At 50.7% G+C, this 27,531-nt stretch overlaps 2 protein-coding genes across 2 annotated transcripts in view; both read right to left on the bottom strand.

Moving 5' to 3' along the window:
- LOC126961761 (lymphokine-activated killer T-cell-originated protein kinase) overlaps positions 1–20,721 on the bottom strand; it is a 394,985-nt gene extending 374,264 nt beyond the window's left edge. Inside the window, exons 1-2 of the mRNA XM_050802430.1 lie at positions 20,258–20,721; positions 15,521–15,647 (exon numbers count right to left, since the gene is read on the bottom strand). Of these exons, the coding sequence (XP_050658387.1) occupies positions 15,521–15,635 (115 nt within the window). The 5' untranslated portion in view covers positions 15,636–15,647; positions 20,258–20,721. The remainder of the gene's footprint in view (positions 1–15,520; positions 15,648–20,257) is intronic.
- The window catches only part of CCDC25 (coiled-coil domain containing 25), a 614,024-nt gene that overhangs the window by 235,126 nt on the left and 351,367 nt on the right, over positions 1–27,531 (bottom strand). The window lies entirely within an intron of this gene.

The raw sequence follows: 27,531 nt of genomic DNA, 5'->3' as shown, positions 1-27,531 counted from the left end.
CCTCTCTGTAGGCATCCTCCCCTGCATACAGCCTGCACAATCTTGCCATAGCTGCGTGTCCCTGGGCTATTACTTTCTTAACATCACTCGACTTAAATATATTTAAACTTAAATTTCTTTGGAAGGAAACTTCATCACCATAAGTGGAAAATTAGTAGCTTCCTATTATAAATTAAAATAGATACCTGGCTGGGCCCGGTGGCTCATGCCTGTAATTCTAGCACTTTGGGAGGCCGAGGCAGGTGGATGACCTGAGGCCAGGAGTTCGAAACCAGCCTGTCCAACATGGTGAAACCCCATCTCTACTAAAAATACAAAAATTAGCCAGGCATGGTGGCAGGTACCTGTAACCCCAGCTACCCAGGAGGCCAAAGCAGGAGAATCATTGGAACCTGGGAGGCAGAGGCTGCAGTGAGCCAAGATCCTGCCACTATACTCCAGCCTGAGTGACCAAGTGAGACTGTCTCAAAAAAAAAAAAAAAAAGACACCTAACTATTAAAATAACAGATTCATACCTGTGTATCAAAGGTATCTTGAACACCACTATGCTGTATGTTGCCACATCCTAGGAAACACTGACTTTAATGAAAGTAACTAAGTCACAGTTCAGTGACATGTTACAAGAAGTTGATACACACCAAGGAAATTTCATTTATAGAGAAGCAAAACCAAATTTTAGATGTTCAAGTTTTAAAATGGTCCAGGCCAGGCACACTGGCTCATGACTTAATCCCAGCGCTTCAGGAGGCTGAGGTGGGAGGATTGCTTGAGCTCAGGAATCTAAAACCAGCCTGGGCGGATTAATGAGACTCTCTCTCTACAAATTTTTAATTAGCCAGGGATCGTGGTTTGTGCCTGTATCCCAGCTACTCAAGAGACTGAGGTGGGAGGATCACTTGAGCCCAGGAATTCAAGGTTGTAATGAGCTATGATGTCACCACTGCACTCCAGCCTGGGTGGCAGAGCAAGACCCTGACTCCAAAAAGAGAAAAAAGTTCTAGAAGGTAGTATGTTAAGAATTAAGTACCACTGAAAGAACCATGTCAGAACCTTGCACGCATCTTTCACTCCATCCTCATTAGCATCCATTACCTCTTTACCTCTCTGGTGATCCCACTAGTCTCTAAGGTTCTTTGAGGCGAGGTGTGTCTCCCCATCAGCCAGTGAAGAGCAAAGCAAACACATGTAAACAAGAGTTATTTTTGTGGCAAAGACTGTCTCTTACATTTGTCATATGCAAATAATTGATAAATTCTAATTGGCTAGAAAAACACATTTTTGGAGCAAACTTTTGGTCTGAAAAAATAAAAGCTGGGGCCGGGTGCAGGGCTCATGCCTGTAATCCCAGCACTTTGGGAGGTTGAGGTGGGCAGATCACTTGAGGTCAGGAGTTCGAGACCAGCCTGGCCAACATGACGAAACCCCATCTCTACTAAAAATATAAAAATTAGCCAGGCTTGGTGGTGCAGGCCTGTAATCCCAGCTACCCGGGAGGCTGAGGCAGGAAAATCACCTGAACCAAGGAGGCGGAGGTTGCAGTGAGCCAAGATCGCGCCACTGCACTCCAGCCTGGGCGACAGAGTGAGACTCTGTCTCAAATAAATACACTAATTAATTAAAAGTTGGGCTTTCTTTGCGTACCCAGGGCCTCTGATTGCTTCTTTGTGCCCATGCAGGTAAACTGTAGAAGGTAATCACCGGAACGGAATTGCTACTTTACTTCTGGCTGAGAGTCAAAATCACACGTGGAGCTTCTTAGTCATACCAAGGCCTGAGCCTGCCCCAGATGCTCACTCTCTGATTTAGTGGTGAAATCACAGATCCGTGGCACGGAGGCCGCAGCTCTTCAGCAAGGCATTTGTCATATCAAAAGGGAAGGTGAAGACACATTCTTGGCAAGCAAATGAAAAGTCTTACTAAGAGCTTGACTTTTGGGGAGAAAAAAATTCCTTGATTTCTTTTCAATAGGACACGTTGAAAATGGGGTTGTATCAAATGATTGTATTATTCCTAGAGGTAAACATTGTGAAGAGTTCCTCCTAAAACTGGGAACAAGAATACCCCAAAGAGTTTTTGCTAAAACACTGCATCCTGGGGGTAGGGAGATGTTTGGCAGCGGAGATTAAAGAACAGAGAAGTTTATATAAAAACAACGCAACCTTGGCACGCTGAGCTGAGGATGAGCAGGGAGAGGGTCCCCAATGTCAGGCTACATTGTGGAGAGAACCTTGAACCTCTAGAGCCCCCTTTCCCTGTATTAAGCAGGTAGCATCTCTCACAGCGCTTTGGGGGAACAGCATGGGTTTGGGGCTCTGTGGAGGTCAATGCAAAGCCTGCCTCTGTCATGCATTAACTGTGAGACCATGAGCAAGTATTCCGGCAGTTCCCTTCATCAAAATATCCTTTCCTTGAAAAACTAATATTTCAGTTTCTTAGTCATAATTTTAGAGCATTTTGGAGTTATCCAAATTTATTTCTCCTCTCCCATTTTAAAAGAAACTCACACATTGGATCTGATCAAAATGAGTGTTTATTTCCAAAGAAACTGGCTCTAAACATAAAAAAAAAAAAAAAAAAAGAGGGCAATGATTCCATTGTTACCTACTTGAGTTTTAACAGCAGCAAACAGTTTCTTCTTCTTGTCTTTGGTCCCACAGCTCATAAACAGCAGGTGGAGATAGGGTTTTATTGCTGGGAGGAACCTCAGAGCTCAGCTCATCCAAGGAGCTTCGTGAAACCCACCCAAGTCTGACTTCACGATGGTTACTCATCACTCACATTGCTCACTGTAACAGGCAGCCACAAATAACCTCTGTCTTTGAAGCTGCCACCACTCTCTGGCTTTCATGGGGACTCCATAAGACAGGGAAGGAAAGTATGAAGCAGGGGCACTGCCACCGAGAGCCACCCCCCCGAGTCCTGCCCGAAGTCACAGCGGACCCAGGGAGACAAGTGTCCCTGGAGCCTGGGAGGGTCCTCAACAACCGTGATGTTGTGAAGTCTATATCATCCTAGTCATCACCCTGAATCCTGGCACAAAAAAAAAAAAATCTTCTAAAGCTCTTGGGATTTCCAGAGTCATAAGAGTGATTTTTGTATATTCATGAGCTGAGTGGGTCTGGGGACCCCCTAGATCGCCTCAGGATGGGGACTGGCCCCTGGAACGACCAAGGCAGGATGAGAGAGTTGGGACCTTCAGCCTTACCCCCCCAACCTCCAGGAAAAGAGAGGCTGAAGGTTGAGTTGATTATCCATAGCCAATGATTTAATCAATCATGCCTACATAATGAAGCTTCCATATAAAACCCAAAAGGGCTGGGTTTGGAGAGCTGGACGTGCAGAGGTTCCTGGAGGGCAGAACAGCTGGGGAAGGCATGGAAGGTCTGCACCCCTCCTCCCAGACCCACCCTGCGCACCTCTTCCCTCTGTTGTTCATCTACACATCCTTTGTAATATCCTTTTCAATAAACCTGTAAATGTGAGTAAAGTGTTTCCCCGAGTTCCAGGAACCACTCTAGCAAATTAATCAAACCCAAGGTGGGGGTCCTGGGAACACCGATTTATAGCCAGTCAATCAAAGGAAGTGGGTGCAGGGTGGGAGCAGTCTTGTGGGACTGGGCCTTCAACCTGTGGATCGCAGGCTACCACCAGGTGCATCATATCAGGATTGAATTGAACCAGAGGACACCCAGCTGGCGTCCGTAGGAGAACCCACTTCAGAACTGGCTGTTGATGGAGAGAAATCCTCATCCATTTTGGTAACCTGAAGTGAAGCATTCTGTGTTGAGTAAGAGAACAGAAAAAACCATTTTGGCTTGTTTTTTTCCTCTCCAGAACAACCAACTAGGGTAGAGTGAACACCAGTGACCTCTGCCCTGCTGCATACCAGGCCTGAGTCCTCAGGGCAGACGGCCCAGCGAGGGCACCCGGGGTAGGAGCCTGGTCGTCCGCAGAGTCAGATGCTCCCAAGCCTTCTAAGTACGGGACAGCAGGGGAAGGAGAGACAGCCAGGGCTAATTCCATGCAGATTTCACAATGGTCTGGGACAGTTTCTCTTAGTACTTTCAGAGATCTGTCCATCTTGTCACTTTCACATAATGTTTGTTATTTTCCCTCCATCCCTATCCATGTCCCAAGTTACTCCGCATAAAAATTCTTGAGAACAATCAAGGGTGTGTGTGCTTGTTTTCGGGAAGGGATGCTGGTGTGTGTCTTCTTCTGCAGCGGGAGCTGAGGGGTAGAGAGAGGAAGCTGGGGGAGGGGAGGGCAGGGTGGCCAAGGTGAGCTGGTACACCACTGCAGCCACGTGGGAGAGAGCCTGAGAGCCCCCCAGGAAGAACAAGGGGTTCCTGGGGCTGGTGGAAGGTGCCACTATTCACGCCTCAAATGCACAGCACACAGATTAGAAGGAAAGCGGCATCAATGCACTGAGACTCAAGCAAGCAGCAGGCTCAGGGTTCTGCCTAATTTCAGGCCAAAAGACCCTCCCCTTATAGAGTGGCCCCAGCTCCTTGTTCAGAAGATTCCCAGTTCCCCTCCTGGCGCTTTTGTCAATGACAGTAAGTCACTTAAGATGTCTGCAAGTTGGAAGCCAGGTCTCAGCTAGTTCCATTTTTAAATCACTCCTCTTTCTGGGATGCTAATGCAACCTTCCGCCCACCTCCTGGTCCACTTTGGTTTGATGAACTGGTTTCATCTCTGGGCAGAAACAAGTAAGTTGAATACACCTGTCTCACTCTCCCAGTGCCTACCGCCATTCAGTTGGAAGGGTGTCTGGCTTGGGAGACAGAAATGCTGAGAGCCTCCCCTGCCACTTGTAGGGGACTGAGTCGTCCGTGTCCCTGAAGCCTCCAGCTCTGCTACCTATGCACGAAAAGCACAACAGGCCATGGCAGAGGAGGGAGCTCAGCAGATCCGGGCAAAGAGGATGGAGATGAGGTGCCCTAGGACTTTGGGTGCTCCTCAAAAAACTCCTCCCCACAAAACCTCACAGCCTCACCAGCAGTTTCTGCCCTGAGGCCACCCAGTAGGATCACTTGAGCCCTCAGTCCTGGCTTAGCAAGCCCCCCTGCCTTAGTCCAGGCTGCCACAGCAAAGTACCACAGCCAAGGCAGCTCATAAACACAAAGGTACTGCTCACAGTTCTGGAGGCTGGAAGTCCATGATCAAGGCACCGGCAGACCTGGTGTCTACACAGCCGCCCCACCCCTCACGGTATCCTCCCACGGTGGCAAGAGAGCGAGGGAGCCGCTGGGGTCCCTTTTATAAGGGCACTTATCCCACCCACGTGGGCTCCACCCCCATGACCTAATCACCTCCCAGAGGCCCCACCTCCTAATCCCATCACTTTGGGGGTTAGGATTTCAACATAGGAATTTGGAGGGGACACAAACATTCAGTCCATTGCACCTACAGAAAACCAGGACTCCCGAGGCCCCCCATCACCCACTGTTAACCCCAAACAGCTGTGTTTATCCTCCTTTCATGCCATCTCCCTCCCTGACTCCTGAAACCTTCCTGCATCGGCCCCTGGACTCCCAGCCGGTCAGCCGTGAAACCTCTCATTCCCTCAGTCTCTGCTGTAGGCATTTCTTCTACTTTCTTGTTCTAAATGAGACCTGCTTCCTGCCTGCCTGACCTTTCCCATGAGGACTTTTCTTTTCCCATTCTCCTCATACACCAGTCATATGCCAGGGCGGTAGATGTTTCTCTTTGCTTCCTTCTAGAACTTTCCCTCTCCCTCCTCCCTAAAAACCCCCAGCACTTGTGTTCACTGTCGTAAGACTTGACAGCGCACCTCACCATTAAGAGCCACCTGCTCCTCCCCTCCCGGGGTCCCTGTCGCTGCCCTGGCTCTCCTGATGCCCAGGTATCACAGGTATCACTCCTTGTGGCCTCCTTACCTAATTTCAGCCTGCCAGCCTGGGCCATTCGCTTCGCGCACTGGAAACATGGCTGGCCCAAGCAGGGATGGACTCTGACTGTAAAAGACGCACTGGATTTTGAAGACTCAGCACGAGAGAAAAAAGTACATAAATACCTCAATAAACTTTATAGTAATTACACGTCAAAATGATAATATATTGGATATGCTGGATTCACTAAAGTGCACTACTGTATTTCAGTTAGTTTCTTGTGTTTTCCTTTTTTTTTTTTAGGAGAGACAAAGTTTCACCATGTTGGCCAGGTTGGTCTCCAACTCCTGACCTCAGGTGATCCGCCCACCTCAGCTTCCCAAAGTGCTGGGATTACAGGTGTGAGCCACCGCGCCTGGCCAGATTCTTGTATCTTTTCACCTTTTAAGCTGGCTGCTAAGAACTTTAAAATTGCATGTGTGGCTCACCTTTCGTTTCTAGTGGATTCTGCTGCTCTAGAAAGGCTTTTCACCAATCACTGAAATCTAAATCCCACATTCAAATGTCCCACTTTATAAATGCTATGGCTCATCTTATTTATTTATTTATTTACTTATTTATTTTGAGACAGGCTCTCACTCTGTCACCCAGGCTGGAGTGCAGTGGTGTGATCACAGCTCACTGCAGCCTCGACCGCCTGGGCTCAAGAGATCCTCTGGCCTCAGCCTCCCAAGTAGCTAGGGCTACAGGCACGCACCACCACATCTGGCTAATTTTTAAAATTTTTTGTAGGTTGGGGGATCTCTCTGGGTTGCTCAGAGCTGGTCTTGAACTCCTGGCCTCCAGCAATCCTCCCATATCGGCCTCCCAAAGCACTGGGATTACCGACTTAGCTACGGTGCCTGCCCTCATCTTCTTAGTGCAGTCCCTCAGGTCTCTGACTCTGGGGTGCCCCAGCCTCCCACAGACCATGCATCCCACTGTCTTTCCACCCTCTCACACCCTCCTATCCTTGCTGGCCCTCTTATCCTACTCCACCCCAGGATCCACGTTATCAGGTCACACACTTCCACTCCTCGCTCTTGTCTTGCTTCCTCACACTTGCACAGGGAAACTCCAACCCTGGTCAGGTCTGACTCCACCCACACAGCTGAGCACAGATGGAAAAAGCAAACAAACAAAAAAAAACCACACCCCTAAGCCAATGGGGCTGATTTAAACTCAGAGCCTAAAGACCCAGGGGCGCTGGCTGTCCCTGGGCTCCTGCCTTTCCCTCATCCCATCATCTCTCTCTCCCTCTCCCAGACGTGACTTCCCACTCGCTCCTCCTCTTCTCTCTAGGTTTCCTATTTGACAGAGAAAACAGAAGTACTGCTTAGAGCCCCATGGGCAGGCCCAGGAGCAGAAGCAGACACACTGAACGGACACAAGGGTACTCACACTAGGACCTCACATCTTTGGGGTGTGCTCTATGTACCCGTTTGGAAGGACTCAATGTGGAATAACTCACATAGCCCTTACAAAAGCGTATGAGACAGGGGCTATTGGGTTTCCCATTTCTTAGAGGAGGGGAAGCTGAGGATAAGAGCTTGTTCAGGTTTTCCCAGCCAGCACTCAGCAGAGATGGGGTCTGAGCCCAGCCTGTTCAGCTGCAGAGCCTGTCTTTTTTTTTTTTTTTTTTTTTTTTTTGAGATGGAGTCACACTCTGTCGCCCAGGCTGGAGTGCAATGGCGTGATCTTGGCTCACTGCAACCTCTGCCTCCCGGGTTCAAGAAATTCTCCTACCTCAGCCTCCCAAGTAGCTGGGATTACAGGCGCACACGGCCACGCCACGCCTGGCTAATTTTTCTGTGTTTTAGTAGAGACGGGGTTCCACCATGTTGCCCAGGCTGGTCTCGAACTCCTGAGCTCAGGCAATCCACCCGCCTTAGCCTCCCAAAGTGCTAGGATTACAGGCGTGAGCCACCATGCCTGGCCTCAGAGCCTGTCTTTTTAAGCACCGCACAAAGCCATCCCCACAACAGAGAAGGACTTTAGACTTCAGCACTTTAGACTCAGGCATCAGAGCCGAGTGAGGCTGTGTGCGGGTCTGCACCAATAACGTGTCCACACCCTGAATTTCCTTCCCACTGAGTCACCTTTAGGTAACCTTGTACTTGAGCTAGCCTTGTGCTGGTCTGCAGTGGGAGGGAGGAGAGACGGGAGGACAGACCAGCCAGAGCAATGGTAAATTACAGAAGTCATGGGGCCCCGTCTCATGCCTCTTTGTGCCCCTTGCTGCACACAGCACCTGCAGAGTCCCTGAATATATTTTGCTGCAAGATGAAGATGAAGAAGCGAATGAATGAGCAAGCAAGGAAGCAGAGGCCAGGAGCTATGAGAGCAAGGTCTGTGGGCAGGAGAACTGGGGGATGCCACGAGGAAAACTGCCCTGGCCACTCATCATCCCCTCTATTCCAGGGATCACCAGAAGCCCACCTGCCCACCCAGGGCTCTGACCTCACTGCAGGTCTCCTTCAAGCCCATCCACTCCAGACTGTACCAGGCTAGTGGGACAGGCCGGTGGCACCCCCCTCAGACCCTCCTCACTGCCCCCATCCCTGGAGTAATGCCACGGAGGAGATGGCGTGGCCCGGGGCTGGGGCTTTGGCTGAAGACGGGGAGGGGCAGCTCCAGTCCATGCCCATCTGCGTGGGAAGGAGCCCCGGTGCCTCTGTGCCCCTCCTTCCCTCTTCCTGACGTCTCTGGAAACAGCAGCCTCCACCTGAGACAAGGACACTCATCCCTTGGCTCTTCTGGTAGAAAACTTCAGGGGGCCCCAGGGAGCAAAGTGCCTCCAATCAGGATGACGAAGGGACAGACACACATAAGCCATAGAACCAGGAGCCCTTAGGACCCAGTATTTCTTATAGATTCTAATATTTGAGAAATAGGACTAAAGGAACTTGCTCAATTTCCTGGAGTATCTAGGCCTCATGAGAATCCCACTAGTAACCAGAACGCTGCTTTCTTCAGCAGAAGGCCAGGATCAGCCCGAAAACACTCTCCAGGCCAGGGTCCCTGAGAAGGGGCATGGGTGTTTCCTGGGAGGCCCGAGGTGGCAGCAGCTCCTTCCACCTCCTCATCTCTCCCTCTCTTTCTTCCCCACCTCCGCAAGCTTTGCAGGGGACTCCCAAAGACCAAGGAGGGAAATAAACGTGGATGGAGGGGCTACTGCGTGCAAGGCGCTTTACCCGGGTTATAGCACGTCATCCTCCCACAATGCCTGTGGGGTTAGTAACCTTATTCTCACTTTGCAGACAAGGACACTCAAGATTAGGGGGTCGGGGCCCTGGCAGAAACAGAAGGCTCCCTCAGATTAGGACACATCACAGGGTTTCATAAAAGGAATGTCTCAAAGGTGTGGCCAGGATGTGACCCGCACAAGGACAGAGCAGCATTCGTGGGCTGTAACCACCGTTGGGCCCAAAGGGTCAGGGATGGGAGCAGTTGCCAGACCTGGAACAGGAAAGCCCAGGTAGACAAGGCAGCTTTCAAGGAGCTGTGGTCTTTGGTGGAGGGACAGGAGCAGCCCTGGATGACTCCATAGGGCAGAAGCTGGAGGAGTAAGTGCTCTAGCTTCCCTGTCTCCCCTCACCCACCTCCTGCCGGGGCTCCCCAGTGAGTTAGAGCAAAGAACAGTGTACGGCACGTGGGGATGGCAGGACAAACAGAACCCTCTGTACTGGGTCTGAGTTCACATGTGCAAGGACAACACAACTAGTGTGTGCACTATGGGTTCACACCCAGCCCTGACACACTGCAATGTAGGTCACCAAGCCACGCCCATCTTATAGAGGGACAGCCCACTGGGCAAGAGAGACCTGGAGCACGCCTGGCCACTGGCTCCCCTGGGGACCACAGACCTGTCTAATAGAGCCGTGCTCTCTGCTCTGCATGGCCTGTAGCTCTGAACTGGGTTCATAGCCCCCTCTCCTGCACCAGAGCCTGATGCTGCAACCTGTAAAGAGTGGTGACTCTTCCAGAGGCCCCAGCCAGCCCCTCCCAGGAAATCCATTCCCATCTTTGGGCAGCAGCCCAGCAGCCCTCAGCTGAGCCAAGTGAACCAGGGAGATCTGACGGATGAGAAGGTAGATGAGGAGGATAATTTCATTTTATGGGGGAGGAACACAGGAATTGGGAGGCCGGGCCTTGGGGCAGCGAGTGGCCCGGCTGCAGGACTCGGCAGCCGCCAGGAGCATGTGTAACTCATTACCCCCAGGTCCCATTTGCGGACACGGATGACGCCATGAGTGGAGGGGGCTGGGGCTGCGGGGGCGAGTGGGACTGCAGTATTTTTCTGACACTAACACCTCTCTCTGGCCCTCGGAAAGTGCTGTGGAGGAACCAGGCCCAGCCAGTCCCCACCCACTCCCAGCTCGGCCTCCTCCTCCACCTCCTGGCGCCAGACTGGAGAGGCCCCGGCTGCATATCAGGGAAACCAAGGCGGGAAAGAGGAAGGCGGGAGGGGAGGGAGAAGGGAGGCCAGACCACCGGTGTCTGGGGGTTCTGTTGAGAGGGTGGTGCGAGTGAGCATCCATCAGAGGCCGCCAGAGGCAGCTTGGCTCAGGAACCTTCCAGGTCCTATTTGGGCTTGGCCCTTCCAAGCAGTTCCAGTCCCTCAGGAGGACCCTCGGCTATTGCCCAGGATCCATGAGGTGAGGAGGACGGGGCCTTCCATCAACAGTGGGCCCCGAGGAGGACAGCAGTGACCAAGACTAAAGGGAGGAGGTAGATTCCAGAGGTGACCCCGCCCAGGCATGCAGAGAGCGGAGGCCCCAAAGGCATCAGAGAACAAGGGGTGCCTGGGGCACCTTGAAGGATGCAGGGACAGGACGAGCTGGAGGAGCTGGGCAAGGTGGCTGCTCAGGGAGGGGATAGAGGAACGAAGGCACCCAACAGTCCCTCCTCTTCCCATATCACCTGGCAAGTGAAGAAAGGGAAGGGATAAAGGCAGGGAGGGTGAAGAGAGATGAGGGGTGAGAAGGAAAGAGTGAAAAGAGCGGGTCCTGTGCAGAAGTGGAACGGCGCCTGCAGGAGCTGCTCTGCTTGGGGAGGGTCCCTTCCTCTGCGCTGAGGAAGCTCCCTGGGCATCGAGCCCCCGCCCAGCGCATTCCCCACGGGTGTCCCCTCACCTCCTCTCTTGCTTTTCCTGCCCTTGCCTCTGGTGGGTGGCTGCAGGGAGCTCCTTTCATCTCCGGGCTGACCACCTGCCCAAGCCCATAAAAGAGGGACTCCTCAGCACTTCTGCCTCCAGGCAGTGCCTCCTTGTCCAATGGGTGAGCTGTTTGTAACCTGGCACTTCTTGTCCCTGTTTCTCAGACGGATGGGCAGGAGGGCGTGCGTGGGCGAACCAGGTGAAGGCTAGCACCTGGACAGGGGCGCTCACGCTTGCTGGCTGGGTGAGTGTCTGTTGGGGGTGCCAGCAGCCACATCGTGAACAGAGCTTTTCCAGGCTTAAGGCAGATTCTGCACTTGGATTCCCACGTGCCTCCTTGTCTATTTCCCCACTGGTTCCGAATCCAGAGGTGAGGGAGTCACTCCGTGGCACCATCAGCCCTACCCCGTGAAATCCCCATCCTGGGAAGGAGCCTGCATCCCAGGTAAGGAGACTCAGAGTCTGGTTCCAGCTCCACCACTGACGACTTGAGTGGACTTACCATGTCATTTACCAACAATCACAAAGACTTCCTGGACACCTGCCACCTACAAGGTCCCAAAAGAATTCCAAGAGGAGCAAAACATAGTCCTGACCTCACAGGTCTCAGTGAAGATGAGACCTGCACTCCACAGCACATGGGCCATGTGAGCGGGACAGCTCATCACATCCCAGCAGGAACACCGGGGAGCCTGTGGGAGAGTGGACCTGGGGCCCATTAGGTCCCACTGCCAGGGAAGGCTGCATCTTACCTTCATGTCGGGCTGTACTTTTGCAATTTTGCCTCCGCTGATCCCACTATCCCCACGGCCAGCCTCCAACAAGAAGTGCCGTCTCTCCTCCCCTCCTCCCACCTCTCACCCTCCATTGAAGGAGGAAGTTCTGTAAGGGTCTTGGAGCTTGTCCTGGGCCTCACACTTCACTGTCTTCATTTACTCAATAAGGGCTCAAGGGCAGCCCTGACTGGGTTCAGGGGTGCTGGCTCTCCCTTCCTTTCTCATCTCTTCCCACCTTCCCCCTCCTCCCTGCCTGGCCCCAACCCTCCCTCTTCCTCTCCCATTTCACTCTGCAGAGAGGAGAATCAAAGATGCAGCAAAACCCTTTAGAAACAGATCAAATATGGCTTGAATTTCCCCAAGTCAAGCTCATCATTTTCCTCTCTGAAATGAAGGAAAGAGGGGAAAAAATCAAATTGGAAGCCCGCAAGCTTTGAAATCCCTGGCTTCATCTCAACACTCTACTCTGCCTGGGTTCCTCATGTTCCAGCCCCCAATCTGGCAGCCAGGAATGAAGACGGACCCAGAGAACTCGGCAATCAGGTGTAGATGGTGAATGCTTTGCCACATTTAGACTTCAAGAACCCCTCTGTTCATCCATCCATCCATTCATTCATTCATCCATTTATTCATTCATCTATCCATCCATTAATCCATCCATTCATCCATCCATTCATCCATCCATGCATCCATCCATTCATCCCTTCATCCATCCATCCATTCATCAATCCATTTATTCATTCATTCATCTATCCATTCATTCATTCATCCATCCATTCATCCATCCCTTCATTCGTTCATCCATTCATCCACCCATCCATCCATCCATTCATTCATCCATTTATTCATTCATTCATCCGTTCATCCATCCATCCATCCATCCATCATCCATCCATCCCTTCATTCACTCATCCATCCATCCATCCCTTCATTCATTCATTCATCCATCCATTCACCCATCCATCCATTCATGTATCCCTCCCTTCATCCATCCATCCATTCATCCATTTATTCATTCATTCATCTATCCATTCATTCATTCATTCATCCATTCATCCATCAATTCATCCATCCCTTCATTCATCCATCCATCCATTCATCCATTTATTCATCCATCCATCCATTTATCCATCCATCCATCCATCCCTTCATTCATCCATCCATTCACTCATCCATCCGTCCCTTCATTCATCCATCCATTCATTCATCCATTCATCCATTCATTCATCCATTCATCCATTCTTCCATTCATTCAAAAAATCCCTAGTGAGCACCTACTGCGTAGTGGGTTTGGGAGACATCAATAAACAAAATAGAGATGCCTGCTGTGGTCCAGCCTATATTCTTGCCATGGGGAACAGATAATGAATGATACATGTAAATAAGGAGACTACTGAGTCAAGAGGAAGTCAGACCATGGAAGAAAGGAAAAAAGAGTCAGGGAAAGGGGGATGGAAACTCAGGCCTTCGAGAAGGTGAGAGCTGAGCAAAGTCCTGGGGGAGGAGAGCATGGACCAAGCGGGACAGGGCAGTGATGCACGCTGGGGGACGCCAGGGGAGCACCCTTTTAAGGGGAGAAGCCCCAGGTGAGTGAACCAGAGGTTCCCTGCCAAGGTTGGGGCAGCGAAGAGGGGAGAGGCACGGGACCTCCTGGGCACATTGTCAGCACCCAAGTTTTCACTCCTGCTGAAGTGGGAGCCACAGCCATGCTTTGCCCAGCATAGCGTCATATTCTGACTTGGGGTTGAAAAGGGCCACATCCCTAATGCAATGGCCAGGTCCGATTTTACACACAGAATTTTAGAAGCAGATAGGACCTCAGAGATACCCCCCTGCATCCTCATTTGGCAGACGAGTACACTGAGGCCCACAGAGGGTCACATGCCCAGGAGGCGCGAGTCAGCCTGGACTCCACACCTCTCAACCTCTGCTGCCTGCCCTGTACCTGGGCCCTAGCATCAGGGAACCCTGGGACAGGACATGGGTAGCATGGCTCTCAAAGTGCCCTCTGACAGAGCTCCCCACACCAGAGGGGCCCAGAAGGCGTAGTGGCTAGGGTTGCTGTTAATTTTCAGTCCTTCTGGTCCAAATGAACTTTTCTTTAAAAAAAATCTGGGGTTCAGAAAAAGGGAGAGTAAGATGAGGTACTGGGAAGAGGGTATGGTGGTCCCAGGGATATCTGACCCCTCCCACCCCTGAGGGCCCCCAGGCTGGCCCTGATGGTCCTCTCCAATCACCCAGTCTGTACCCAGTCTTTCTTGCCAAATCAAGCCCCTTTGCTGATGTGCCAGTGAGTACGGATGCCACCTTCCCCTTTGCTGATGGACTGATGGGAGCTCTGCATGGGGCCAGCACCCCAGGCCTTCTCTGCCCAAGTGGCATGAGCCTTACAGAAACCCTGACTCAACTTGGTGTCACACAACTAGGAATACCTTTCCCACCTCTTCTCTTAGACAATCTTATTCAGTCTTCCAGCCCTTTTCCAGAAGGCCCTCTGCCCGCCTGACTTCATTATTCACACACATTTGAGCCTACTTTATATTTTAGGCAGTTGTTCCCATGCCAGCCCCTTCTACTGGGATCATAAGCCCTTTGAGGAAAGAGACTGTTTTAATTTCTCTTTGGAGCATTCCTGGCTGCTCACCCTGGCCTGACACATCATGGACCCTCAGAGTATGTTTGTTGATTGGAATCTGGAAGAAGAGCCACCATGGTGGACAATCCTAGGGTGCGGTGAACAAGGGCATTGGTCAGAAGCCCAGATCTCCTCGTCTTCTCTGCCTGCAGAGACCCTCCCCGCTCCCTGCCTCTCTGAGCCACCATAGTTCTTTCCCTACGCTCAGTGCCTGGTGGGAGGAATACAGGGTTGGAGGAAGAGAGGAGTGGAGTCATTACTCTTCAGTAATTTCAACAGGCAGTTGGCAGAGTGGAGCGAAACGAGAGAGGGAAAAGGCCTGTCTCTGCTTGGCCAGAAGTCTTTTTAAGGCTTTTCAGTAAGCTTCATTTTATTTCTCTTTGATGTGGGGGCAACGTTCTCCTCTCTGACATGTGCTGCGTGCAGCAAGAATTTATCAGTCATCTACTGGGTGCACAGGAGCCGGACTGATGGAAAAGCGCTCTGGGCTTCTCCAAAGGAAGCTGCATCACTCGGATCTCCAGGGTTTTAGCAAATAAGCAGCCCCTGAGATGCAGGGCCTTCTGAGTCACTGGCGTGGGGAGCCCTTTCTGTGGCAAGACCAGGGCCTTGCACCCACTGGCAGAATGAGCACCTTGGAGAGCGGTTTGCCCCTCACGAGTGCTTCAGGAAGTGGGTAGGAGGCCCCTCTCCTCACCTGAGAGGGTCTGCACTGACTGCCTCAGAGGCCCCTGCCTGACCCCAGTCTCACTCTCTCAGGAATAGAAGCATGGCCCTTGGAGTCAGGAGGCTCCGTGCTGGACCACCCTATGACTGATGGGCCGTGTAATCTGTCCATCTGTAAAATGAGTACTCATCTTACTGACAGGTTTGTTGAAGTGAATGAATGAGAAAACCCATGGAAAAGACCTTTTAAAGCATAAAGTTCAATATATGCACTATTACATGAGGAGGTCACAAACACTCAAAGGCAATGCCAAGGTTGGGTGGGGGCAGGGCTCCCTCCCCACCCCCGGGCCAGATCTTGTGCCCCAAGTCTGAGCCAGCTGCACTCACCATCCTCACACAAGTTCAGCTTGGACAGGCTCCTGCCATCAAAGGAATCCTCACAGATGGAGCTGGTGTCACAGTCGCTGACGGTGTGCAGGTACATGGCTTTGTTCTCCATCATGTCCTGCAACAGCTGCAGAGAAGGCAAGAGGGGAGGAGAGGGAAGACGAAGGCAGGGAGAGAGACACAATCAACTGTAAGTGGAAACAGAAGCAAATGGACAGAACAAGGCACCCACCCCTGACCCTAAGCCTGAACACGGGAACCTCTGCTCATCACCAGGACCCAGGTGCCATCCTCCAGGTCCTTGGGACCATGATGCCCCCACCCCCAGTTTCCTCAGGACTTCAGAAGACCAAGGCCCTTGGGCCTTTCTGATGGTAGGAGGTGTCCGTTCCTTTCAACAACTCTCAGGGAGGCTGGAATCCTGAGCTGGGGCCACTGTGGGTCACACTGGGTGGGGCCAGGAGGAGGGAACCCTGCCAACTCAAAATGTGACCTGCGAGCAGGTTCTGAGCCTTCAAAACCCGGGGCATGCCAGACAGACATGAGCTTCTGTTTTGTGTTGGAAATGAAGGAAGGAAAGGAAGACACGAAGGGGCATTCAGAGCGGGTACCGAGACCACTTGCAAACAAAGCTGAGTAGACCAGGACTGCTAACAAATCCAATGGGGCTGGCATGTTGGAAGGAGCTTGGCTCAGTAGGACCACAGCAGGGATTCATCTACTGTGGTGGGGCCCGAGGAGCAGGGAGCCTCTGCGGGGACCCGCAGGCGCTAAGCATCTGGGCAGCTTTAGGCCAAGGGAGGGCTTCTGTCTGCATGGCCCCAGAGGCTGACTCACTGGGTCTCTGGGTCTACACCATGACGTTCCAGGGGCATATACATTGACTTAGGAGAATCCTATGCTCTTTGAAAGGAAACAGCCTGTTGACGCAACAATGTGTACAACCCGATCCCATTTTGTAAGAGATGCGCACATAAGGCGCGTGTGGAGGTAAGACGCTATGATGGCTCCGGGTGAGAAATGTATTACAGGACTCTGGCTGGAAGGGATTGTGGGGATTTAATATTTCTTTTTGCTTTCAGATTTTCTGGGTTTTCTGTGACGCATTTGCATTCCTTGTGTAATAAGAAGAATCTGTTTTTTAAGCCAAATTACAAAGTATTTACATCAATTACTTGATATTGTTTTTGTCACATAAATGCTCAGTGACTTCACAAATTATTCTCTACTTTCATCAAGGTTCCAGGCATGAGTTTATCTTGACCTTTGCCTCTGATGCTCTTTAACTATCTGGACATTTAAGCAAAAAAACAGCTTTTTTTTTTTTGTTTAAATAATAAATCCTTTGGAAGATAAAAGCCCCATGAGGATGGGTCCCAGGCCCAGTATGGAGCAAACTCAACCCTTCGACCCAGAGGAGACTGGGAGGAGAGGATGCAGGGCTGGCAGGTGGCAGTGCGGGGACAATGCCTGTTGATTGAGAGATCAGTCAATCAGTTTCTCTTCAGAGGGAGGGTGGGCAAGGAGGTGTGGCAACTTTCATAAATAGACATAATCACGGAAGGAGGCTGGCTGGGTCGCCATGTAGCAGAGCAAAACATGAATTCCATATTTTGTTTCTTCCTTTTTTTTTCCGTTTTTTTTTTTTTCTTTTTCTTTCTTTCTTTCTTTTTTTCTTTTGAGACAGGGTCTCACTCTGTTGCCCAGGCTGGATGGCAGTGGTGCAATCTTGGCTCACTGCAACCTCCACCTCCCAGGCTCAAGCGCTCCTCCCAACTCAGCCTCCTGAGTAGCTGGGATTACAGACACATGCCACCATGTCCAGCTAATTTTTTGCAGAGATGGGGTTTCACCATGTTGGCCAAGCTGGTCTGGAACTCCTGGACTCAAGCAATCCACTGGCCTCAGCCTCCCAAAGTGCTGAGATTACAGATGTGAGCCACTGCACCCAGCTGAACCCTTTATTTTCATGACTTGAACTTGGCCGCCAGAGAGCTCTGACATTTGGGCTAAGAAGAGACCAGAACTGACCAGTCACTGTATACATGTCCTTCCAATGACCCAGGAGGGCTGGAGGCCTCTGCTCTTAGCCCTTCTCTACATCCCCCACAATGGGCACACACATGCATGTGCACACACACAGCTATGGGGCTCCCAGTATCTGCAGGCCTCTCCTCCAGCCTATGGGAGGGATGGAACAGGGGGTGGTCCGCAGTTCTGCCAGGATCTCTCCTCCCTGCCCCAGACTCCACCCACTCTGGCTTCCCTGTGCTGCAGTGGTGTCCAGTTCATTGGGCTCCCAATTCCGGCCCTCCACCCAATGTCTCCACCCAGGGAGGGCCTCTAGGTGAGGCCCCGGGCAGCTCCAGCACTGCTAAGCTGCAAGGCACTCTCCCTCATTTCATGAGCACTCTGTGCGGCACCCCTCCCTCTGGCGTCGCTCCTTGAGGGGCTGTGAAGCAGGAGGCTAAAGTCTCTTTTGCCTACAATAACCCTCCCTCTGCCAAAGGCAATAGCCTCTACTGCCCAGAGGCCACACAGAGCCAGACAGGGCGCTGCCCCTGGGGAGTGGAGGTGTGAGGCCCCACTGTCATTTCCACCTTCCTCCTTTTCTGGTTAGCTCCTGGGACGGGGCTGGAATGCACAGCTTGTTAGCCAGAATGTGTTTGAAGGGTGGCCTGTCTCATTCCTCCTCCCCACCCCTCAGCTGGTCCAGCAGGAGCCCCGGGGAGCTGCTGGGGAGAGGGGCCGGGGCCAATCGGGGCCAGATGTGAGTGCACAGGCTTGGAAAACCTCAGACAACTCTACTCATGTTTGTTACTTGGAAATGAAACCTACGCATGTTCTGTCTGCCCAGGTTTTCTTGGGGGCTGTTTTTCTTTCTTGGGGGAGGGAGCAGACATTGGGACCCTCAGATCGCGGATCTTATTGTCTTTGGACCAAGTCTGTGCTCTAGAAGATGAAACTGACGGCAACTGCTCCTCCCAGGAGCACTGTGATGGGGGCAGGCTGATGGCATTTGCATTCCGTCACTCCCATTTTAAAGATAAGCCACCCCAAACCAAAGAGGCAAAAGAAGGAATGGATATCAGAGCGGGAAGAGGCCCTGGGCACAGTTTTCCCACACAGGGCACTGGCTCAGCTGTAGGGTTGCTTTGTCTGGGGATTGCATGTCAGGCTTTTTTGGTGACCCCTTTCTGGGCCCCAGATCAGGCAGAGAAGAGAATCCCACCTCACACTGCCAAACAGTGTGCTCCAGTAGATGGGGATCCTGGGACTGAGGCGGGGCTCTGAGAGCTTGAAGCACATGAGCAAGATGTGGAAGCCACAGTGACCCGTGGATGAAGCCCAAGGAGCCTGGACCTCAACTGGCAACTCAAAGAGGGAGGTCTTGCTCTAACAGGGAGGGGACACCCTCTCCACTAACCTCTTGGCTGTCATGATTTACTTCCAGACAATTTCACCCAAGGCACTTAGAAGGGCAGGTTCAGGGCCAGGGATCTGCTTCTAGATTCTGCATTTTAGAGCTGGAAAAGACCTCATCCATCTGTGCCCTGCGGCCCTGTGCCCTGGGGCCATCTGTGCCCTGCAGGCCTGGCTCTCTGCAGGAACGCGGGGAGCACAGAAGCCAAGGGCTCCTATCCTAGCTCCTCTGTTTATTGGTTTCTTGGGGAACTTGGCTGAATCACCTGACCTTATTCAGCCTCAGGTGCATCACCTATAAAATGGGAAGGTTGGTATATGCTGGTCTCCCAGGGTCACTGTGAGCCTCCCATGAGATAATGCAGGTGGCATGACTTTATGAACAAGGTCACTCAGGGGAGCTGGTGGCAGAGTCTGATGAGAACAAGCACCCCCCATCATCTTCTGACCCTGTCTGGCAGCCAGGTAGGGGGGTGTCCAGGTTCCCAAGGCCTCCCTCCTACCTAGCCAGTCCCAGAAACAAAGATGTTTGAAGTTCCCTTTGAAAAAGGCAATTGCAAATGCACTCCAGGGCTGATATCTGGACCCTGGCTCTTCAATCCTTCTCTGGACCTCAGAAGGACTCCGTTAATTTCTCCTCTGGGTAGCGCGAGCCTCACTTGCTGCTCCCAAGTCAGTTTCCCTGGGTACCAGCATCGAACTCTGCAGGCTTTACGGCTTTTCTTTGGATTACCTCACTTTAAACTCATCAAAACCAAGGAAAAAAATCACATGAGTGTGGCCCTTCTCCAGAGAGAGAACTGCTAAGTAGGTTTTAAATGTTTTCCTCCTCTAACTGTACTTAGTTAAGCTAAATCATAACCCAAAGCTGGACAGAGACAGATGTTTTAGAAATAACTTCTCCCCACATATATCCAACCACTGGCACATGCACACGCACAGACATGCACACACACACATGCGCGCACACACACGCACACACACGAAGCCACGGAGAGGAGCTGTCACCTGAGCCATCTGCACCCTGAGTAGGCTCTGGGACTGTGACGTGAGTCAGGTGGAGTTGTCACCAAGGCAATAGCTTCCCTCTGGCACCCCAAATGCAGGTTCACACTCTCTCCGGCCCAGGCAGTTGGATGAGGGCCCAGCGGATATCTGCGGGCCCAGCTAGCAGGGACCTTCCCACCTGGAGAAGGCACCTTCAGGGTCTACGTCTGAAGTTTCCCAAACTCCATCCAGCTCATTCCAGTCTCCTGCAGCTGCCTTTGAGACAGCGTGCCCAGATGATAGGACAAAATTAGTGCCAAGACTCACCTGAGTGCCTCTGGCTGAGGCTGTAGAGCCTTGTCCCCTCAGATCCTGGCATTCGCCATGGTGGCCGGAGAGCTGGCTGCCACCACGCTGAGACCCAGGCCGCCCCTCGGACCGCGTCCCCACAGCCAGTCAAATCCAGATGGAGTCATAGAAAGCGGCTGCAGGGGCGCCCAGGGACGAGTCTCAGAGCAGGACACAGGGGCCACTTCTGCAGGAGGACCAGGTTAAGATGCAACCTGTGGCAGAGTGGGGGTCTGGGCCTGGGGGACCCCGAATGGGGGTGTGCGCCTGGGACTCCCTGTCCTTGGTGCCTGGCCCTGGGTAGCGACCAGGAGATGTCCTGAGGAGGCACCGGCAGCTCCTCTAGGTACTGCCTGAGATGCGAACTGCAGCTGCTCTCGCCGCCAGTCTGTATAAAACAAAGTTCTTGGAGCAGTTGCGGAGGCTTCTGCAGTGGGGTCTGGAATACGGCCCCCCTCCTGCGGCCAATCGTGGCATTACAGCCCCATGTTGGAACGTCCGCCGGGCCCAGAGCAGCGCGGTCAGCCTTGGCCTTGGGACTCCACCACCCCGGCCTAAAGGCCCTGCTCAAAATACTTTTTGGAAGGCTTCCGGGGGAGTGGCAGCTAGACCTGGCTTATGAACCACGCAAGAAAACCAGTCTTGTAAACTTATTTATAGGACAGAATTGGCATGGCTCAATTCATTCACCAAACTTGGCACAGAGTTACTTTATGTATTTTCCTGGAGTCACGTTCGTCCCCAAAGGACACGGATTGGCCACACTGGGGGTAGTCAGGAAAATGCCCCAGGGGATTCCACGGAACTCAGCAGCAAACAGCGTTTCTGGCTCGTTAACGCTGCACAGGGGCTGCGGGATGCAGGATGTAGACTAGCTGGCTGTCCATAGCAACTAGGTCTGGGAGGGGGACCCAGGCACGAATAACCCTGAACCGGAGCATAATTGCTTACGCTTGAAAAAGGAGATCTAGGCCGGGTGCAGTGACTCACACCTGTGATCCCAGCACTTTGGGAGGCTGAGGTGGGAGGATCGCTTGAGCCCACCTGCAAGTTCAAGACCAGCCTGGGCAACACAGTGAGACCCCATCTCTAAAAAAAAAAAAAAAAAATTCTTTTTAAAGACGATCTAACCAGATGTGAAGGGAGCTGCTAAATTCAAATTGGGGTGGTAGTATCAGGGACATCAGAGAAATCCCCATAATGGTCCAGCCCGGGTGGCATAGTTAGGCTATGCAGATGGCCTCCAGAGGACAGCACTCTGAGGTAATGTTCATGAATGTGTTCCTGTTTGTTGGTGAAAAGTTCAGCCTCAAGACTCCAGGGTCAGACTTCGTACATGAGAAGTGTTTGCCAAAACTCGACTGTGTCACTGCAGCTGCCCGCCCACAGCTGAGTCAGAAACGCCTTCCTCATTCTCAGTGACTGCCCCGCCTGACTGCCTGGGAAGCAGCTCCAACATCAAACTCCATTTTACAGAAAGAACAAATGAGAATTGTATCATTATGATAATAATACCAGGGAGCGGAGGAGGAGAAGCAAAAGAAGAAGAAAACACTTTATAGCATATACCATGTGCTTCTTATATATTAGCTCATTGAACTTATTCAACAACCCCGTGAGGCAGGTACTGCTATTATGCTCATGTACAGAGACAGAGGACGTGACTTGTCCAGGGTCTTGTAGCCAGTGAGTGGCAGAGCCAGGATTCAACCCTAGGCAGTGTGACTCTAGGGTCTATGCCCTTAACCTCTCTCCTGTACCACTGCCTCTCAAGGGGAAACAAACGTTTTTGTCCCCCATCAATTCACCAACATTTCTAGGAATGTAATCTTAAAAACTGCCAGAAATGTGATCAAAACATGATGTCCAACCAGCCTGGGCAACAGGACAAAACCCTGTCTCTAAAAAAAAAAAAAAAAAAAAAAAAAAAATACAAACAATAGCTGGGTGTGGTGATGCACACCTGTAGTCCCAGGTGCTTGGGAGGCTGAGACGGGAGGATCAATTGAGCCCAGGAGTTTGAGGCTGCAGTGAGCTGTGATCACATCACTGCACTCCAGACTGGGTGACAGAACAAGACCCTGTCTTTAAAAAAAAAAAAAAAAAAAAAAAGGTGATGTCCAAAGATCTTCCCTAAAAGGATGTGTATATTAGCAAGAAATGTGGTAGTTAGTGCTACGGACTAAATGTGTCACCCAAAATTCAGGCATTGGAAACGTAATCTCCATTGCAACAATGTTGGGAGGTGGGGCCTTTATGAGGGTATTTGAGTCATGAATGTATTCGGGATGCTGTAGAAAGGGCTTGCAGGAGTGGGCTTGTTTGATCCTCTGCCTTTCTGCCATGTGGGGACTCCACGCTTGTCCTCGCTTGTCCTCCCACCTCCCGCCCTGTTAGAAGCACTGAGTCGTATTGCATGATAAGCACATACCACACACAATGTGTATATCGGTCTCCTGCTGACGGGGATTTGGGATGTTTCCAATCTTTACCTATTATGAATAAAGCTGCTGGAACAGGCAAAGGGAGATTTGACAGTGAAGTATTGGAATGACCTGGAGGGCTAGTTTTCTCGTGGGTGAGAGTCCTCCTGGCAGCTCTTAGCTCAGATACCTCCTTGCCACTAAAATCAGAATTGTCCCCAAAATGATTTGCTTCCATTCAATCACAGATGGCATTTGTAGTAGGCATTTCCACCCCCCAACGAGCTATCATGAAAATGTGATTGCCTTGATAGAGGAGGGCTGAATAGACTTCTAAAGTAGTTTCATCGATGACATCTCAGTGTTTAAAATGGAGGGACCAAGCTTTTTCAATTTGTTTTTTCTAGAGGTAGGATGTCGTTTTGTCACCCAGGTCGGAGTACAGAGGCACAATCATAGCTCACTGCAGTCTCAACCTCCCAGACTCAAGAGATCCTCCCACCTCAACCTCCTAAGTAGCTGGGGCTACAGGCATGTGCCACCACACCCAGCCAATTTTTTAAAATCCTTTGTAGAGATGAGGTCTCGCTATCTTGCCCAGGCTGGTCTCAAACTTCTGACCTCGAGTGATCCTCCCCGCTCCACCTGCCAAAGTGCTGGGATTACAGGTGTGAGCCACCATGCCCAGCCTCCATTTTTGAGTCTTATAAATGGTGCTGCTATGAACATTCATGTGCATGTCTTCTGGGGAACATATGGATGCCATTCTCTTGGGCGTATTCCTGGGCATGGAATCGCTAGGGCATAGGGTGGCCCTGTGTTCAGCTTCAGTGGACATTGCCAAAGAGTCTCCCATGGTGGTTTATACCAGTTTATATCCAGCAGGGGCTGAAACTACACTTATTCCTTGTCCTCGTCAGTGTCAGTGATGTTTATTCCATTTTCCCTGCTCTGGTGCATTGTAGAGGTGCCATATTGTGGTTTTAATTTGCATATTCCTGATGACTCATGAAGTTGAGCACCTTTAATTATTTCATTAGGTCTGATTGTTGACTTGAACTCTGGGCTGGTTACACAGCAGGTCCTGCCCTATGGCTTGGGGTTGATGGTTCCATCTGCCTGGAGTGGTTCCCCCAGATGTTTGCACAACTAACTTCTTTGCCTGCTTCCCATCTCAAAGGTCACCTTCTTCATGCTGCTGAGCCCAATGATTCTATTTTAAAATGCTACCCACAGGCCAGGCATGGTGGCTCATGCCTGCAATCCCAGCACTTTGGGAGGTCAAGGTGGGAGGATCACTTAAGGTCAGGAGTTTAAGACCAGCCTGGCCAACATAGTGAAACCCCATCTCTACTGAAAATATAAAAATTAGCTGGGTGCGGTAGCAGGCGCCTGTAGTCTCAGCTACTTGGGAGGCTGAGGTGGGAGAATCACTTGAACCAGGGAGGCAGAGGCTGCAGTGAGCCGAGATGGCGCCACTGCACTCCAGCCTGGGTGACAGAGAGAGACCCCATCTCAAACAAATAAATAAAATTGCTACGCACCCCTTGCCACTCTCAGTCCCCCTCACCCTGCTTGGTTTTGCTTACTGTCTGCTAGAACAGCAGCTCCAAAAAGGCAGCTCACTTGAGTGCTTCAAAATGCCTAGCAGGGTGCCTGGCGCACAGTACACGCTCAAGAAATATTGGTTGTGTGACAATCTGAGGAAGCAGCATCAGGTACAGGGAATAGAAGGCTCAGAGGCCTCAGTATGGAAATACACTGCCCCGGAGGGGCAGAGAAAGGCCCGGTGGCCGGAGCACGGAGGATGCAGCGCCCAGAGACAGGAGGTAAGGGGAGAGGGAGGCCTGGGTCTCACCCTGAGCACAGAGTGTGGCTGAGGCCATGCCCTTCTTTTTTGTCTCTCTCTTCTCCCAGGGAGCACAACAATCCTGTACTGTTTATATTTTTATTTGTTTCTTCTTCTTTTTTTTATTTTTTAAACATATTTCTTCATGCTATTTCTTGTTTAAACTTTTAAAAAATTTTAATTGTGGTAAAATGCACATTGCAAAAAATTTGCCATCCTAACTTTTATTTATTTATTTATTTATTTATTTATTTATTTATTGAGACAGGGTCTTACTCTGTGGCCCAGGCTGGAGTGCGGTGGTGTGATCTCGGCTCACTGCAACCTCCACCTCCTGGGCTTAAGCAATTCTTCTGCCTCAGCCTCCCAAGTAGCTGGGCTTACAGGGGTGCACCACCACGCCCAGCTAAGTTTTGTATTTTTAGTAGAGACGGGAGGTTCGCCATGTTGGCCAGGCTGATCTCAAACTCAAATGATCCACCTGCCTCAGCCTCCCAAAGAGCTGGGATCACAGGTATGAGCCACCATGCTCAGCCCTAACTGCTTTAAAATACATAGTTCAGTAGTGTTAAGTACATTTGCATTGATGTTCAACCAGTCTCCAGAACTCTTTTCATCTTTCAATACTGAAACTCTACTCATTCAACAACTCCCCGTCAGCTGTCCTCCAGCCCCTGGCAGCACTCATTCTCCTTTCTGTCTCTTTGAATTTGACTACCCCAGGGACCTTGCTATTTCTATATCTGTGGCCACCTCTACAAAAATAAACTCTAAAATGTTTACCTTTAGGATTTTCTTTTCAGTTAGTTTTTAACCTGGTTCACATGAAATATAAGTGCTTTTCAAAAGCAATTTTTGTCCATTGTTTACAAACCAGTGCTTATCTTTTATTATTGTTCAGCTTTGTAAAAATATCTTGGTGAGAAGTATGTAATCAGCTGGGTGTGGTGGCTTATGCCTGTAATCCCAGCACTTTGGGAGGCCAAAGCAAGCGGATCACTTGAGGCCAGGAGTTGGAGACCAGCCATGGCCAACATGATGAAACCCTGACTCTACTAAAAATACAAAAATTAGCTGAGCATGGTGGCTCACGCCTGTAATCCCAGCTACTTGGTAGGCTGAGGCAGGAGAATCACTTGAACCCTGGAAGCGGAGGTTGCAGTGAGCTGAGATTATGCCACTGCACTCCAGCTTGGGCAACAGAGTGAGACTCTGTCTTAAAAAACAAGTATGTAATCTTTCAAAACTCAGAATTTGTATTTATCATTTTTTAAAAGTAACACTTCATTGTATAATGAACATGATCTTGTTTAGGAGTTCATTTTGGTGAAAATGATTGTACATATGAAATAAGAATTTAGCATTTGTAAAATTGTATTCAATCAATAACATAAACGCTTTCTGATTTGTCATCTTATTGTTTATCTCAAAGCATCCATCCAGTCTGAACTGAAGTCTGTCCATCCAGTCTGAACTGAAATCCGTCAACCACCCTGACCCACAACGTCCCTAACCCCAGTCAGCAGTAGCTAGATCTCAGGGAGGAAAACAGATCTGAGAAAAGTGACCTCCGAGTTAGAAAGCAGCCCAGCTTTTAACATTTTTATCTGGATTTCCTCCTCTATAATTTTCTGTATTCCACCCCCCCAAAATTATGAGTACTTTATTAATTAGAAAAAATGGCCAGGCACGGCGGCTCATGCCTGTAATCCCGACACTTTGAGAGGCCGAGGCGGGAGGATTGCTTGAGGCCAGGAGTTCGAGACCAGCCTGGCCAACATGGCAAAACCCCATCTCTACTAAAAATACAAAAATTAGCTGGGCATAGTGGTGGGCACCTGTAATCCCGCTACTCAGGAGGCTGAGGCAGGAGAATTGCTTGAATCTGGGAGGCAGAGATTGAAGTGAGCCGAGATCGCACCATTGCACTCCAATTTGGGCGACAGAGTGAGATCTGTCTCAAAAAAAAAAAAAAAAAAAAGAAAAGAAAAAAGAAAAAAAAATACAGTAACCCCATAAAAAGGTATCTCAGAGATTATTTATCCTCAGCACACTAATTTATATGCTTAGCTAGGAAAGCAGGCATGTCAGCAATAAATGCCACTGTCACAAAGTGCTGAATTGGGGGTAAATCCCTACACTTACAGTGTCAAGTCTTGGACTTCAATCTGACCATTCCTAGATGCACGTCATCGGGCAATCACTAAGCTTCTTGGTCTCTGTGTTGTCATGGGACATACAAATAATAACTCCATGTCACAGAATAGACAGTGGAATTAGAGAGTGGCTAAGAGGCCACTGAGAAACCTCATGTGATGATCCTAGGAGTCCGTTGAAAAAGGATTCTCTGGTGAAAACCAAAAGCATGCCTTTATTGCAGGACTTATCAGAGCCTTTAAGGTGCTCTTGAGCCTGGTAATCCTCCAAGAGGGGAATGTAGTGTTAAGGCTTCTCCATTCTCACTTGAACACAGAGAATAAGGCTAGTGTTCCACAGCCCTGAGCTGAAATCGGTAGTAGAGATGACTTTCTCAATCATTGAAAATAATTTTAGGAAAATGTTAAGGCTTACCGCTGCAAGTGCCACATCATAAAAGACGCCCACACTAGTGGAGTGCAAAGAGGAGCCATCAGTCCTGAGAGGACAGTAAGACCATCTTACCTGTCCACTTCCTGAGGAAGGGGCCATGTCCCGTTTGTCATTGTCTCCCATCCTGCAGCTCAGCCCTATAAATGCGAGTGACCTGAACACCTTGCTCAAGGCCAGGGGCCACCCCTGCCCGCTAGCCCCCTCCATCCTGTCCTCTGCCACCATGACACCCACACTCCTTCTTTTGTCCCTCTCACCGCCACGCCCATCTGCTGAGCCTCTGCCACTACCTGCCCTTCAACACGTTCCAGACTCCCCAGCACAGCTCACCCTTCAAGGCCAGCTCAGACTCTGCCTCTCCTCTGGAGCCTCCTCTGCCAGCTGGGCCTCAG

The sequence above is a fragment of the Macaca thibetana genome, chromosome 8 (genome assembly GCF_024542745.1).
Source record: "Macaca thibetana thibetana isolate TM-01 chromosome 8, ASM2454274v1, whole genome shotgun sequence".
NCBI classification, from domain to species: Eukaryota; Metazoa; Chordata; class Mammalia; order Primates; family Cercopithecidae; genus Macaca; species Macaca thibetana.
Note: the sequence above shows the minus strand (reverse complement) of the source record. Positions and strands in the feature narration are given on the sequence as shown.